Source organism: Arachis hypogaea, chromosome 3, assembly GCF_003086295.3.
Source record: "Arachis hypogaea cultivar Tifrunner chromosome 3, arahy.Tifrunner.gnm2.J5K5, whole genome shotgun sequence".
NCBI lineage: Eukaryota > Viridiplantae > Streptophyta > Magnoliopsida > Fabales > Fabaceae > Arachis > Arachis hypogaea.
In genome coordinates, this window is record NC_092038.1 from 30,743,358 (window position 1) to 30,760,330 (window position 16,973).

The 16,973-nt window shown below is 35.4% G+C and overlaps 1 protein-coding gene, 1 long non-coding RNA gene and 1 other non-coding gene across 4 annotated transcripts; 2 read left to right on the forward strand and 1 right to left on the reverse strand.

Moving 5' to 3' along the window:
- The first annotated feature begins 1,708 nt into the window (after positions 1–1,708).
- LOC140181784 (uncharacterized) lies at positions 1,709–9,991 on the forward strand. The gene is made up of 2 exons (XR_011877091.1): positions 1,709–2,320; positions 9,362–9,991. It is a non-coding gene; the product is annotated as an uncharacterized lncRNA (long non-coding RNA).
- Positions 7,806–7,912, forward strand: LOC112793919 (small nucleolar RNA R71). The gene has a single exon (XR_003198606.1). It is a non-coding gene; the product is annotated as a small nucleolar RNA R71 (small nucleolar RNA).
- Positions 9,992–10,541: 550 nt separating the features above from the next.
- LOC112790116 (beta-glucuronosyltransferase GlcAT14B) lies at positions 10,542–14,742 on the reverse strand. Of its 2 annotated transcripts, XM_025832350.3 has the most exons (5): positions 14,397–14,742; positions 13,005–13,617; positions 12,655–12,730; positions 12,415–12,530; positions 10,542–11,440 (listed from the first exon to the last, which is right to left on the reverse strand). In XM_025832350.3, exons 2-5 carry the CDS (start codon positions 13,609–13,611, stop codon positions 10,941–10,943), a joined length of 1,299 nt encoding a protein of 432 aa, XP_025688135.1. In that variant the 5' UTR covers positions 13,612–13,617; positions 14,397–14,742; the 3' UTR covers positions 10,542–10,940. The 2 variants fall into 2 exon arrangements, with proteins under 2 accessions (XP_025688135.1, XP_025688136.1); XM_025832351.3 differs by lacking the exon at positions 14,397–14,742 and having other exon boundaries at positions 13,005–14,321.
- Between the last annotated feature and the right edge of the window lie 2,231 nt (positions 14,743–16,973).

Sequence of the window (16,973 nt, forward strand, 5' to 3'; positions counted from 1 at the left end):
TGCTGAGTATGAAGGGAGTGGGAGCGAGCAAGGGCTTGTGGTCGAGCGAAGACGATGCGGAGGTTGAGGAAGGAGAAGAGAGAGAGCCAGCACCGCCGCGTACGGAGACAGAAACGGAGGAGAAGCTGGCGGGAGTGGTTCCGGTTCCGGTGGCGGCGATGATTGAGGGCTCGGCCTGGCATAGGAGCCACTCGATCGTCTGGCCGTCGGACTTGTGGCCGAGCTCCGTCGGATGCCAAGGGTCGGAATGCTCCTTTTCTTTCTTCATCCGCTTCACCTTCACACTGAATTCGAAGGATTAGGGCTCAAGGATTTCATAGATTGGGGGTGGGGGAGAAACGGCGTCGTTTTGGGGTGAGAGGACTAATATGTCCTGTTTTAAAAAGCTACACGTTTTGGTGTGAAAGGACTAATACGTCCTCTTTTCAAAAGTCCATCCCACGTGGCAGCCCGTAACGGCTAGGTCAGCGCCACGGGAGCTACGTCACCGTTTTCTGTCAGGGCAAACGGAGCAACTCTAACGGAGGGGTAAATATGTCCACTTTTTCAGAGGGTCAAGGACATTAAAGTATTTTCCAAACCTCGGGGACGAAAATGTTCGCGGAAAAAAAGGTTAGGGACGGATTTGTCCTTTACTCTAATTAAAAAAGAGTGATGATAGCTACAGGATCAATTTTTTTAATTAATTTTAATTAAGTTAGCCTAATCATTTATTGACATAACAAAAATTGCTTAGATAAAATATATGTGTGAATTAACATTCTAAATAAGATGAGAACTGAGTTATATAGAAATATTTATTAAAATATAATAATATTTAGTTGTGAATTTGGTTACAAAATACTTGTTTATCTAGTATTTTTATTAAAAAAATATTTTAATCTTTAATATTTAGATCAAGATATTAAAAATCAAATTTGTCATAGAACCTCTTTATCCTAATTAATTTAGGAGTAAATAGTTATTTTTTCTATTTGCAAAAAAAAAAAGTTAATTAAATGGCCATGGCTATAGTGGCTAAGGATGACTATGAGTTGACTTTTTAATTAAATGGTGATAAGTGAAGTGTTTTTAGTGTAGTTAAGCTATCTTGACAAGATTAAAGACGGTCAAATTTTATTGTTTTACTGTGGGGATACGTTGGCTATTACATAGCAAAAACAGCATCGGATCTACCGTAGAAAGTTTCAGTTTCTTCATCAACCAGATGGCATCTCTACAAAGACATTCGGCAAGGACAAGGACTGGACCGTTGAGAGGGAGCTAGAGATCAAAATGTATTACAGTATTGGAGGGGTTACCGTTTGGATACGAGGTCGGGTGTTCAGGTTATGATTGGTTTCTAGTATGGATCGGGTTTGGTCAAGACCTTGTCCAGAAAAAAAAAAAGTGTTGCAGGTAGCCATAGTTGAATGGTTGAGAGTGTAACAGTGAGAGAATGAAGAAGAGTTGTATGAAATTTCTATTTTTTTTTTACTTTTTTAACATAAATTTGCATCATTTAAAAACTTATCAACTACCATGTGTTTACCGTCCTTGCTTAATATTTGCGATTAACAATATAGAAGTCAAAGAAAAAAATTTTCTTTTTGTTTACGCGTAAAAAAATAATTATAGCAACTAGCATAGGCATCATAGCCACACCAAATTTGTGGCCATCACAGATTGCACCTAATTAAATAACTTAACTAGTCACCACTTGCTTAGTGTTTCATCAGAAAAAAATATCAAATGCACAGATAAAATTATACCTCGTGAAATCACAAATTATACTTCAATGGCTTCCATTTCCGGCATTTGTTCATCTTCCTATGTACTCAAGCTCCGAAATTGGAACCATTCTCCGGCATTGACCAACCCATTCCGAACGGATAAGAGTTGGCCGCGTTCTTGAGCCGACCGAAACTCGGTTCGGATCGGGCCCTAAGCATCGTGTCAACGGCTCGGGAAGTATCTCTGGTCACCAACGACAGCGCGGCTGCCGCGATACCGACGGCGAAGGGGTTCAAGAAGAAGACAGCGTTGGAGAAAGATCCGAGGGAGCTATGGAAGAGGTAAGCGGAGTGGCTGTACCAACACAAGGAGGTTGGAATGTACTTGGATGTGAGTCGGGTCGGGTTTACCGACGAGTTCGTAGCGGAGATGGAGTCGCGGTTCCGGGCTGCGTTCAAGGCCATGGAGGAGCAGGGGTGGCAACGGGGCGGGTAGGGGCGGGTTTTTGCTCTACCCGACCCCGCCCCGCCGTACACCAACCCGCATAGAACCCGCTCCACTTCTACCCGGGGGTAGTAAAACGCTGAACCTTAACTCGCCCCTGCAGGTACCCGCCCCACCCCTACCCGCCCCTATAATTATTAAAATCCAATAAATAAAATTAAATTTCAAAATTTATATAACCATCATCACATACATAATATAAATTAAAGTAAAAATTTTAATATGATACAATATTATTAATCATTTACTAATTATTTTACATATATTATACATATTATATATTATATATATAGCGGGGCGGGTAAGGGCGGGTATTACCTAAACCCGACCCCGCCCCGCCCCTCCCAAGAACCCGTCCCGCTAAAAATTCGTCCCGGTGCGGGGCGGGTAATTACCCGCCCCGAGCGGGTAGGGGCGGGGTGGGTACCCGCGGGTTTAGGTGGTATTGCCATCCTTAACAGGAGCTCGAGAAAGGTGCGATTGCGAACTCCGATGAGGGATGTATGGTGGTGAAAATTTTTTTTAATGACTAGAGTAATAACAGAGTAATACAAGAGTTCGATCAAGTTTTTTTGAGTACTTTTGTGGAGTAAAGGCTGTCCTGTGTTAATCGAGGGGATTAGTTTTTTTGTCAGTGTCAATTTGTTTATTCAGCCCATGACAAAAAAATAATAACAATAATAAATAAATTTAATTTACCTCATAACTTTTGATAATAGGTTAACATTCAACTACATACTTTAGGATTTTTGTATGTTTGAATTTTTTCTGCAATATTTCATATAACTAAAATTATCAATTACTACTAAAAAGGACTTAATTGAAAAAAAAAATTAGTGCAGGGACCCAATTAAAAAGAAAAAAAGTATAGGGACCTAATTGAAAATTTCATAAAACTATAGGGACCAACAGAGTAATTAAACCTTAAAAAATTTATTCAGTTGTTACTGTTGTCATAGAAAGAGTCAAAAAATTTTTATAATTATTACTTTGACATTAATTCAAACTTATATTTTCAATAATTTTTTAATTATTTATATATTTATACACTTTTATCATTTTTTAAACTTATTTGTTAATTGCTACTAATATATTATAATACACATTATAATTTATACATATTAAGTTACTAATATGTAAATTTCTTATGTGTAATATACAAAAATATATTTAATTTATAATAATATATATTAATTATATAATAATAAACTAATAGTGCTAATTTTTTTAAAAAAAATTAGGGGATCATGGCCACCTTAGACCCCCTTAAATCCGCCACTGCTGCAAGTGTCCATCTCGGCGTGTGGCACTTGGTTCACTGGCGTGTTGTACGCCCTTCAATTCTGACCCCTAGGAGGTTGCTTCTTGAGCATGTGGCACGCCCTTTACTGGCGTGTTGCACGCCATACTCTTGGTTTGGACCTGGAGTACTTATCGAAGGCGTGTGGCATGCATTGTTCTTGTGATTTTTGGGGTCTCTAGAGAGTTGGCCCAGCATGCCACGCTCTTGTGTTAGCGTGTGGCATGCCATGCATTATTCGGCTTCCCTGAGCATGCTAAGAGGTGGCAAGGAGAGCGTTGGCATGTGGCACACCATGCTAGGCATGTGGCACGCCAATGGTGCCTAAGAGGTGCAATTTGACTAAAAAGAAGAGTCAAAGGTGTGTTGCATGCCAGTTTTGGGCGTGTGACACGTCGGTTCTGCGCTCAGCTTTTGTTCTGCGGCAAAGAACGGTGATTTGTACCCCTCAGACTCAATGTCTATTATAGACTATTATATATCGTTAGAAAGCTCTAGATGCTAATTAACTTTCTAATGCTACTAGAACTGCTTCATTTGGACCGCTATAGCTCGGTTATGCTCGTTGGAGTACGAAGAGGTCAGGGCGACAACTTTCACCTATTCTATTTGCACTTGTCTTCAATTTTTGGTTCCTTCGGAGGTTGCTTCTTTTTGCATGCCACCTTTCTTAGTTCTCCTAGGACTTCTTTGGTTTGTCTTTTTTCTTCTTTGTTCTTACCTAAAATCTTTCAATAATTTCCTACACATACCAAAGTTCAAAGAAACTCCAAAAAATATTGAATAAAGCATAAGAATTTTAATTAAAACAAGGAATTCACTAACTTTATTTAAAGAAATAATTTAAAAAAATAACTAAAGATACTCATGCATCACAACACCAAACGTAAGATCTTACTTGTCCCAAAAAAGAAAAGAATTATGCACAAAGGGATTTCTTATTGAAGTGGGTTGAAGAATTGCTTGTGATATCTCAGCGAGTGAAGTGATCAAGTAATAGTGGGTGAACTCCGAATTGTATGATCTTGTATAGATTTCAGTGCTTACTAGTCCTTACAATTGAAAGTTTTAGAACTTAGGAGTTTCATTTGAATGATATTATCGAGGTCTCTTTATATGTTTTTACCTTGAAGACAACATTCTCCTTTCTTTCTCTTCTTGTTATTATTTTCTCTTCTCGGGTATACTTATTTTCTTTTCACTGCTCTTTTTTTGGGGAGGGGGCAGGGGGTTTATTTTCACGTGGCTTTGACTCTAAATGTTCTATCTTAAGGCGTCTTTTTAAGATGAGTTTCAATCGACACTCCTAAACCAGTTGGTTCAAGGTATCGGGTGTTAAAACACCACTCGGACTTACTTGCTTAAGCCTCTCTCCTTGATATAGCAACACCACAATTACTTAACTCCTTGGGCCTTGCTTTTTGTTTTTGTTTTTCTTTTCTTTTCTTACTACTTCTTGGTTGTATAGATTTTTTAGAACCTTCATAATACTTCTCTAAACTTCATTCCATGTCTTAGAGCTCCCCATGTAAGTTTTCACAAACATAAAACCTCATTACAAAATCGCACTATCAGACCTCCACTTTTCTTAATCTTACTTGCCCCAAATTTTAAAAAAAATTCTTCAATTTTTTTCATTCAAAAGCTCTTTGTTGCATGCTTAAAGATATTGGGTACAAGCAATTTCAAAGGTAAGGTCAAATAAAGAATAATGAATAATGAATCATGATTATCAAAACAGATACAAGATCTAAGAAATAAAAGTTCAAAAATAGAGTTACCTCCCTTTTTATCATCTTCTAGACTATGTAGAGCATAGTTTCTAACACCAAACTTAGAGTAGTTGCTCGTCCTCAAGCAACAAAGAAAAAAAATAGTGGTGATAGAAATATGAATAATCATGATTATCTAGTGAAAGCAAATAAGTGATGCAAAAGCTTATTCACATAAAAAAAACGATAACAAACGAAAATTAAAGAAAAAATAAAAGGTCACCGACGATTGGGTTGCCTCCCAACAAGCGTTCTTTTAACATCACTAGCTTGACAGTTTGTTCTTGCTAAGGTGGAGAATGATCATGGTGCTTCAACTCCTCCCTTCTCACTGTGAACTTCCATCCCGTATCTTCATCTATGAGCTAAATGTATTCAAGAGAAAGAATTTTGTTCAATGTATATGGCTTTAAAGGATGGTGAACTAACATCACTTTTTCCCCTGGTAAGAAGTCTTCTGTAGGGATCTTCTTATTTTTTCATCTTCTGGGCACCTTCTTGAGAACTTCCTTCTTATTTGATGATGCACACCCAACACCAAACTTAAGCTTGGTGTCAGGGAGAGTTTTGTTGATTTCAAAGGGAGGCTTGGGTTACAAACTCTTGTTAGCCTCTTTTGTGTCTTCAATTTGCTGCATCTTCTCTCTTTTTTTTCCTTTCAAGCATGGAAGTGGAGCCTTCAAAGTTACTTCATCAGAAAATTTTTGAAGGTTTGTATCAATTGATTCAACTTTCATATAATTTTCTTTCTCACTTGAATGATGTATGATTTTAAAAACATGAAAAACTAAGTGTTTATTATGCACCCTCAATATTAACTCACCTGCTTTTACATCAATGAGAGCTTTTTCAGTTGCTATGAATGGTCTCTCTAGAATAATAGAGACATTCTCATCTTCTTTTGTGTCAAGAATAATAAAATCTACTGGGAAGAAAAAATTTTTCACTTTAATCATGATAATTTCAACTATTCCATGTGCATATTTCATTGATTTGTCCGTCATTTGTAGAGTTATCCTTATTGGTTTCATCTCTTGAATTTATAACTTTTTAATCACAGATAAGGACATTAGATTGATGCTTGCTCCTAAATCACATAAGAATTTTTCAAAAGTTGTACTTCCAGTAGTGCATGGAATTCGGAAGCTCCCTAGATCTTGTATTTTTCTTGACAAATTTCTTTGAATGATGACACTACACTCCTTAGTCATTAGTACGATTTTAACTCATTTCAAAGTTTTCTTCTTAGATAGCAACTCCTTCATGAATTTGGCATAAAAAGGCATTTTTTCTAAAGCTTCTATAAATAAAATGTTGATATGAAGCTTCTTGAACATCTTTAAAAATTTGGAGAATATCTTGTCCTTGGTTTTCGTCTGAAACCTTTGAGGAAATAGAAGTCTAGGTTTGTACTCTTCAACTTTGCCTTTTCTGGTGCTTTCTTTTTTGGAGCTTGAATTGAAGGGTTAGTGACTTGTTCCTCTTGTTGAATGGCATCCTCCATTGCTTTCTCAGGTTGCTTGTGGCTTCTTTTTCCACCACTTTTTTACTTCTTAAACTAATAGTCTTACATTTTTCTTTTGGATTGGGAATTGTATCACTTGAAAAAATGTTGTGTGGCCTCTGTGGATTATTTGGTAATTTGTTCCATTTATACTTCTAAATTTCTAATGGATGCACCTTGATTTTGGAAGTTAGATCTTTCTCATCCATGAATGTTTGGGTTTGTTGCAAAAATGTGGAGGTGGATTGGGCTACTGTAGTAATGACTTTGGATAGTTTTTCAATGGTGGTTTTATGGGAGGAAAATTTGGTTTCCAGAAAAAAAAAAAATTGGCCTCTAGAAAAAAAAAGTCTTTGGTAAATTTGTGGTTGTATGGGTTGGAATTATTGTTGGTGAGGTGTAGTGAAGTTTTCTTTGCTCTTGATTGCCCTAACTAAAATTTGGGTGGTTCTTCTATTTGGGATTATAAGTTTTTGAGAAGGGGTCATTGGGTGGTGATTTTTGAAAATTTTTATATAATTTACTTACTCAATGGTAGCTTGTTCTCCTTAAAACAATATACATTTTTTATTCTTGTGAGCTCCTCCACACAAATTACAGACAACAACTTGTGTTCCCACTGTAGATACTTGTATGTGCCCTATTTACTTTGTGAGTGAAGCAATTTGTTAAGGCATCACCTTGTTCTGTGCTAAAATATTGTCTAATGTGTCTAGTTCCATCACACCTCCCTTTATTGCTCTTTTAGAGGAGTACAAATACTGGTTGTAGGCCACTATCTCAATCAGTTCTAAGGCTTCTTTAGTAGTCTTCGTGTGCATGAAACCTCTAGCTGAGAAGTTCAATAAGTTTCTTAAAGTGGGAGTAATTCCATAAAATATTTGGAGTTGTACTCAGTCACCAAATATATTCAAAGGGCATTTTCTCAATATTTCTTTATACCTTTGACAGGTTTCATAAAGGGATTCTCCATCTTTTTGTATAAAATATTTGGAGTTGTACCCAGTCACCAAATATATCCAAAGGGCACTTTCTCAATATTTCTTTATACCTCTCACAGGCTTCATAAAGGGATTCTCCATCTTTTTGTATAAAGGTCTGAATATCATATCTCAACTTTGCCAACCTTTGTAGTAGAAAGAATTTGGTTAAGAACATATTGACCAAATCATGCTATGTTGATATGCTTTCCTTTGCTTGAGCTGTGAGCCACTGCTTGGATCGGTCCCTTGCAAAGAATGAGAACAACATCAAGCGATAATTTTCAGCAGAGACGTTATTGGATTTGACTGTGTCACATATTTGTAGGAAGCTAGATATGTGTAGATTAGGATCTTCTTAAAGACTTCCACGAAATTGATAATTTTGTTGCACTAAAGTGATGAGTTAAGGCTTCAAGTCAAAGTTGTTTACCTCACCGCAGGTGCTACAATGCTGCTTCCACAGTTTTCAGAAGTGGCTTTGGTGAAAGACCCAAAAGTCCTCCTAACATTGACATTATTGTATGTTTGTCATGCTTTCTGGCTCAAGCTCCTCAATTTCTTCTAGTTTCCTCTGATTTATTGATTTCTTTCTCAATTGTTCGAGGGATCTCTCTATTTTGGATCAAATTGAAGAGATTTTTTTGTCTTTGTTTCTCTGCATGCAGAAAAACACAAGAAAAACAACAAAGAGAAAAGATGAAATTTTCAACGTCACAATGGAGGGAGTTCCGGTGAGTAGCAAAAGAAAATAAAAAGGTCTAATTTAGAGAGTCAAGTAATGGTAGTTGTTAATCTCAATTAATTCTCGATAACGGCGTCAAAAACTTGATGCGGAATTTTTTCAAAACCACAACCCAACAAGTACGTGCATTGAATCATATCAAGTAATACTACGGTGAGTGGATTATGGTTCCCACGAGGATTAAAAGACTAAGCAACAATGATTACTTGATTATTCTAATTAGACAAATCAAAATCAGAGGAATGAAGGAATTAAATGTGAATAAAGACAAATAAAATAGCCAACTGTGAGTGATGACAATAATGGAGAGAATGTTAAGGTTTCAGAGATGTTCAAATTAGAGCAATTGAAAATCATAAAGCATCGCACACTATTTAAAATACTATTCCTAGTTAAATCAAAATGTCGTGAGAAAGAGTTTTCAGGCTAATTCTAATATTACTTTTTCCAAAATAATATTTAGAACTCAAAACGAAGTTAGAATATTTTTTAACAATTCTAAATCTTTAGGGATGAAGAACCAAAACGCAATCATGGAATAGATCAAAGCATAAATCTCAAATAAAGTAAAACACTTAGATTAATAATACATAAAAAGATTAACAGAGCTCATAACCTTAAAAAGGAGATTAGTTGCTCATAGTGGAATCAAAATAGAATTCTAAAGTATGGTGTTAAAATGGGTGGTTCCCTGTTCGTGGACAGAGTCTCTCTTTAAAAAACTAAAACTAAAACTTAAAATTCAAATGCAAATTAAATAAAAACAGAATCAAATCTAATCAAAACAAATCCAATCTTTTCTTAGTGACTCTTAACTAACTAGTGATCTTCCTTGTAATTCAGTTTCAAAGCTTGGTGATTTAACTCTTCAGCATCATGGGATTGGAGTGGTAACTGATCTTGTCAACTTAGGTGTGTGGCACGCGCACCTTTGGTGTATTGCACGCCAAGACTTCTAGCTCATTATTGGAAGGTTGGCTCAGCGTATGGCACGCCTTTGTTCAGGGGGGATTGGCGTGTGACACGCCCCAAAATTCTGCCCCCTGGGAGTGTCCATCTCGACGTGTGGCACTTGGTTCATTGGCGTGTTGCACACCCTTCAATTTTGGCCTCTGGGAGGTTGCTTCTTGGGCGTGTGGCACGCCCTTCACTGTCGTGTGGCACGCCATGCTCTTGGCTTAGACCTGGAGTGCTTGTCGAAAGTGTGTGGCATACCCCCTTGCCGGCGTATGGCACGTCTTGTTCTTGCAATTTTTGGGGCCTCTAGGGAGTTGGCCCAGCACACTCTTGTGTTCTTGAGTTATTTATAGTTTGTCAATAGTTAATTTTCTTTCAACCTTATTTTTTGTTAATTCCTAGTCAGTCCATTCCTTTTTTCTTAATTGCTTGACTGAAGATTGGCAATTAGTTAATTAGAAAGAAATTGATTTGTCAAGAAATTAGAATTCAATTATATATGATTTTTCGTGAAAAGATATTTGCATGCATTAAAATAGATAATCACCCGGATTAATTTTTCTAGAAAATAAACATATCTAAAATCTTTAACATTTTCAATCACTGCTCTCTCACAATCAAATACACGTTCATACTGCTTCCACAATCATTCAAGCATTCAAGATTCATTCAAAGCCCAAAACCATTCAAAGTTCCACGAAAGACACAATTCCAACCCTCAATAATCCAGGTTTAATTGATTTAATTAGCGATTCAATACGATTTTCGCTTGTTCAATCCCTTAATCCTCATGGGAACCATATCCACTCATTGTGGTATTACTTAATACGATCTGGTGCACTTGCTAGTATCCGAGAGCATTCAATTTCTGCTCATCAATAGGATTATCTAAATTGTTGTTCATGTCTGATCATTCCCATATATTGATAACTTTCATTTATCCACTCAAACTTTTGATGATGATAATATTTGGAAATGTCTTGCAAAGACTTTAAGATTGACTCATCCTGTAAAAAAGATTTGAAATATATGGGAATTTGTATTCATATATGAAGGAAACATGAACTAAAGAAACAGAAAATCATAATCTATTTTATTTGAAGTCCAGATGCTACAAAATTGAATGATAATCCCCCATGCCATCTTTGATTCTAATATGGTGTCAAATGGCAACTATGGCTAAGATCATATCTGGCATTGATATCCCGTCTAGTAAGGTTCTGAATATCTGAAGATTGTGTTGGGAAGTTAAGATAGGACCAAATATAGAGACAAAGATATACAAAAATATGTTCGAAACTGAAGACAGATATAAAGGATAGTCTGTCCCAAGAATAAAAGACCGAGACTCTCCAGTATCCTAACTACCAAATGCTGCCTCAATCACATACCTGTCATAAAAAGAACTACGTATCTGACTCGTCTCTCGTCCCCAATCCACCCATGAATATTACCAACAGAATTTTTATGTACACTGATTCTGACCAAATCTAGCCACCAAAGTTTCCCTATTTATAAGGCGGCGCAGCCTATGAGATCCCTTACCAGGTAGGATCCTGTACTTGTTCCCAACCTTGGTGCATTTGGGCTTGCCAGAACACCAACCACCAAGTGTGAATAGTCCCTTTCTCCTGTGCAGTAGCTTCTTATCAATCACATCCAAGACTGGATCATCTTGCCTAAATTTCCTGGCAAATGCGGCGTTGCTCGCTATCATTTTCTCCGTGTCGTTGATGGAAAGGACATGAGGGTGCTGTTTGGGAGGGATGTCCCAGGAAATATAATGCAAGTCGCTGTTAACGATCGTTTTTGCTAGTTCTGGATTATTGCATATAACAGTTTGAAAGTAGCCTTCAGGAGAGGAGACAAAATTGGCATAGTACATGAGAAGGGTCCTTGGAAGATTGTCCCAACCCCAGACAACATATTCTACGAATGCACGTGATAAAACCATCCATGCCGAACCTGCAATGCTGCCACCATGTTTAGTTGAAAAACCTTTGAGGAAAAAATAGAAAAAGAAAAGAGATAACCATACTAATAGAAACTAGAAATTCTTGCATCCAACCTCTTCCAACTATCAAAATTAGAAATTAGAGAAACCCAAGATCACATTATGCGGCCAATGTGAAGTTAGAAACTTTCAAATCCAATCTATTCCAACTATCAAAATAGTACTATTGTAGAATGGATTCAATCTCACTGAAAAGTAACTAGGTATGTAACACTTATAAATGACTCAGTACTTGCATACAATATGTTTGGGTATGTATTGCGACCTTCTGTCATAAAATTACAAGTCTTTTTTCTTTAGATATAATTCAGTATGCAATACATGATATGGGAATTTACCATAACACAAGTAAATGAGAGAAATTCTCAAATCCAACCTATTGCCAATTAGTAAAACCAGTGTTTTTCTAGTTAATTTCAGTGAGTCCTTAAACTAGGTTTTGTGGTACTCTTGATATGTCTTACACTGATAGGTTCTTTTGTGTAGGGATAAATTAAGCAAGTGCTAGTTGAAGGTAGTTAGTGATGGTTAGTAGCTGTTAGATAATAGATAGCCTTTGATTCTGTTATGCTGACGCGGAACTAGGTTATACAGCTTGTGTGCATATACAAACTCTTTAACAGTGTCAGTTCATCAATGTGGATCATTTTTCTCTCATCTTGCCTAGTTTAAAAACAAGACTTAAACCACAGAATTGCATAAGCTCCTTCAAAAAATTAATTCTTTTTTAAAAAAACAGGGGCTTAAGATTGCTTAAGCTCTGATATTTCATAAAAAAGAATATTTCCTTAAACAGGCACATTTCTCTTGATTCGTAAAACCAAACAGTTGAGAGTACACATAAACATGTAATAACTCATAATTGTTCTTAAATAAGTTGTGTTCTTGGAGCTTGTTTATGTAACAAGTGTAGGAACAAACTAACCAGTAAAAAGTTTAAATGCTGTTGGCAAAGTCCTCTTAGGACCGGCCCAAAATAAATCTTTCTTGGTAGACATGTAAAGCCCTGGATCAACTATTAAAGGCATCGCTCTTTTGTCCCTGCAAAATATGGTTCAATTCAGTTCATCACTACACCTAAATCAAATGTTGCATCCATCAAAAAAGAGAAGAACATACTCCAAGGTTGATTATGACAGGGTGAGAGGCAAACAGAGAGACTTACGCCTTCCATCCTAAATGGCTTGTGTGCTCAATGAAGTTAACCTTTCTATCCAAATCTCGAAAAATATATAAAAGGTCTGCACAACCATATTAATGAAAACAATCATTGGTGAAAAAAACTTAAAGCTCCAAGGAATTTGAAAAAAAAAAAAGAATAACCATGCTAGATTTATACCAAAATCAGCTACTAAAATCAACTACTAATATAAAATATATATTAGAATACAAAATACACATATAAAATGAATTAAACAACACATGTATTTATATAAACATACATGGTGACTTATTTTAGTAGCTGATTTTGGTGTTACACATAGAGTTTTTGTTAAACGAAGTAAGAAGACTAACCATCCTGAGTTACAAGAGGATAGTCGGAAGCACTGAGGTTTATGAACCAATCCCAATCTTTACTTCTCTTGAGTAGAATAGCACAAGCATGAAGTGTATTAGCAACCATAGTTGGTCCTCTATATGTGACCATGTTAGCTTTCGGAATCACAAAAACGTTTTCAACCTCTTTGAATATAGGTTGATTCTCAACCCTCCAAGAAAGCTCCAGCCTCTCCTCAAGGGGCGACTCGAGGTCCAAGTGAAGAACATATTGGTTCAATGGATGATAAAGAGCAAAGAGGGTTCTCCATAGCTTATCCAAATCACCCTTTGATCCAGAAATCAAATAAGCCATCCTGGGAATCATTGTCGCCGACGCAGAAGGAGCTGGAGCCGGGGAAATCTTTTTCTCCACAAAAGTTGGAGTTGTTCTGTTTACAGCTCCATGAGAAGGAAGAAAGAAGAATATTGAATTGAGGTTATTATGAATAGAAGAAACTAGCCCCATATTGAAGGAAGTGCCTGCAAAGAATATGCACATAGCAAAGCCCATAATCAAAGGGTATAGCCATTTCTTCTCCATTTCTATGGACCCTTTCTTCAGCTTATTCATTCTAGATTCCATGAATCACTGAAAAAGAAAGAAAGAAAAAAATAAGGTTTCATTGAGTACCAATAGTGGAAGATTTTTTTTTTTTTTGGTTTGTCACCGTATTCCCAGTTCGACTGAGCTCCATTTAGTGGTCTGCCACTCACCAATGGCTTGATACATGTACAAGATGGGATTCAAATCCCTGACACTTACTTAAGCGGACCAGTGAGCTACCCATTAGACCAACCCAACTTGATTAATAGTGGAAGATATTTATTACATCATATTTGTGTTATGCTTTTGTTGCCATAAAGAGACAAATATGTAGCATAAAAAAATTCGCCGAAATGCTAAAATAATAAAATTATGAAAAACTAAACAATTACTGTATTTGTTGTTGTCAATGAGCTATTACAAAAAGAAAAGGCAAAATAAACAAATAATTTTTATTTAAACTAAAGGGCCAAAAAAATTCCAACTGGATTTGGGGAATGTAACGAACCACGTTAGACATAGAAACAGCGATATACAACTAATCGTTGGATCTGATGGGATAAAAAAATGGAGGCTATTTCTTCAGCTCAAGTAATGATCTTCACAATTGAATTCAAAATTGTATTTTCAAAATCAGATTTTTTTAAAAGTTTTTCTTTTCTTTTTATTTTGTAGTTTTGTGTCAAACATGCAAATAGAAGCAATAATCAAGACATGACAAAAGAAACTGCATGGTGAAGAACACAAGGTTCAATCTCAAGCTATGAAACAATAATTAATATATGTCACTGAGCAATGGACTGAACGAAACATAAAACACAAACCTGTTTGTGGTGTTGGAAAATCGGACAGCGAATCATAGGAGAGGGACAGAGACAGAGACTTAAGATAAAGTAAGGTTTCAGAGAGATTTATTGAAACGAGAAAGGGGTTTCGTTTGTTCCAAAGAGGACGTTTGTTTGTTGAATAATAATAATTATTATTATTATTATTATATGTGTAAGAAATTGTCAAATTGATCAGAAACACTCTCCCTCTCTCTAGCTTACTTTAACAGAATAGTCGGGAAGAAATTGAGCATCATAGGCATTTTCTGTTACTTACAGAAGATGGCATGCTAAGTCGCTAACTGGTAACTATAATCTCCTTTGAGCTTTCCCCCATATTAACGAGGGTGAGATATTAGAATAGACATCTTCTAAATTTTAAATTTTGGATAAAGTGTGATCTCTTAATTTTTTTAATTATTTTTTATATTTTTTTTATTTTACATTTTATTCTCTAAAATAAAATTTAAAATTTAGAGGATTCAAATTTAAAGTATTATGTTTTCATAGTTTTTTTATCTCTCTAAAATAAATAAATTTTTATTCGCTATTAATCAAGATTCTGAAAATTGAATTACTTATCGAACTGTTTTAGTTATGATTTATTAATTTACTAGTATTGATCGAAAGTATTTGCTTTCGAAAACACCATAATCGAAGTACAATGAATTTTTATTTCGAGGAACAGAGTTTGAATAAAAAAGGATTTGTCGAAGAAAAAGGGATAGAAGAAAAAGGGATAGAAGTCAGTTGATATACTTAGTCGAAGAATAAGATCATTTGAAGTTGATTGTTGGGAGTTACCCATGTTATACAAAAAGAACGCAAACAATTACTCAAAAGTTAGCGCACGCAGAAGTTACTCTTGAATCTAATTGGTCAAGGACTTCAATAAATAGATTAAAGATGGATGGAAAAAGAGTTGAAACTTTACTTTAGAAAAACACTCAAACACACTCATATCTCCTGCGACTTACTGAGTTTATAACTTACTTTGCATTCGAGTCATTTTTCTATAGAGTTCCTTCCATGTCTTTACTTTACATTTCTATTTCCTGTAATCTTTATTTTCTTTGCAAATTTATCTTTCAGACACATTTACCTTGTTTTCCTTTGAAAGTTCAGCATTTTATTTTTCAATTTCAAAGTCCTTCGATCCTATTGAAGGCAATTTACAACTTTTATTCATTTTAAATTCAGTTAATTTATTTTCAATGTTTACTTTGTTTATCTTTTAGATTTTCTTTTATTTTTGCTCGATAGGAAGATCCTTTGATGCACTTTAATAAAACTAGTACTCACAAAGAGGAGTAGGTTTTACTCCCAAACCATTAGATATCGAACCACTTTCGATTTGCTAAAAATTGATAAAATAATTAGTTCAATTAGTTTGACTGTAGTTTAATAAAAAAATCGTTTTATAATAAAATAATAAATAAAATATAAATAACTTTAAAAACTAAAAAATATGATTAAGTTAAATTTTCTATTTATAAATATTTCAAAATTCATAGATACTCCCACTACAGTCTTGACAAAAAATCAAAATCCTTAATCTAGACATTCACACTTTTATGTCCAGGCATAAAATACCATTTAGTTTCAGATAATATCTTAAAACGGTAATTAAGCTCAACCAAACTGGTATAATTTAATGTAAATTTTTCACAAAGTACATGTGAATTTTGCCTTTTTCCGTTTTTTCTTTTAAAAATTAAGCTTTAATACCTAAATAAATTAATATATATTCTAATCTTACAAGAGAGAAGAATTTATATTTGACAAATAAAGAAAAAAATATCATTTAATCATCTTAAAGAAAAGAAAGCATTATTTTCTCTAAGAGTAAAAGTACAAAATAAAACTTTAAGCATATTAATGTCACCAAGTATGCTTGTGACCTTGAGCAAGGTCTCCTTCATATTTCTAGCCGATTGAGCTTGCATATCAACTATCAAGAACCGCAGTAGACAATCTGACAGTGTATAAATAATATTTCTATATAACAATGTCATTTTTCCTATGAACGTAACATTGTTTTAATAAATTAATGAATTTGTTCATGTGTGGATCTGTACGCTTCGAGGTATAGTTCATCCTATTCTTGTTCAGATCGGCTTTTTTTGGAGCAGAAGAATGGAATGTCGTCTACTTGTTGGAGAGGCGGCGTTGGACGCCTGCAAAGAGACTCCAACGCTCAAGTAAGTATGAGTGTGAAATAATTCAAAATAAAACTGAATATGTTGCGTACATCTATCTTAGTAGCTTACTAGTATATATATTTTGAGTTGTTGTGAGATTTGTTATTCGTATCAGATTTGTTATTCGTATCTCCGTCGCTAATTTGACGGAGTCTTCTGTTAGTGCTTTGATAGTTAGGATTTGTGGTGGTTCGGTTAGAGGGATTTGCGGACGTTTGATTCCGAGCTGTTACGTCAATTTCGGTAACGGATCATAGCCTCCAAACTAAACCTTTTTTGAAGAACCGAGCTATAACATGTTGAGCTTCAAAGGTATAGCTCGGAATCAGAAGTGGTCGAAGCCCCCAAGCTCAACTTTGTTATTGCGAATTTT

What these genes read in the sequence shown, in the direction of transcription:
- LOC112790116 (XM_025832350.3), bottom strand. Translation starts at nt 13,611, where the DNA reads ATGGAATCTAGAATGAATAAGCTGAAGAAAGGGTCCATAGAAATGGAG. An exon ending in AGCCATTTAGGATGGAAGGC is followed by an intron (nt 12,531 to 12,654) that starts GTAAGTCTCTCT and finishes CATATTTTGCAG; the next exon opens with GGACAAAAGAGCGATGCCTT. An exon ending in AGCATTTAAACTTTTTACTG is followed by an intron (nt 11,441 to 12,414) that starts GTTAGTTTGTTC and finishes GCAGCATTGCAG; the next exon opens with GTTCGGCATGGATGGTTTTA.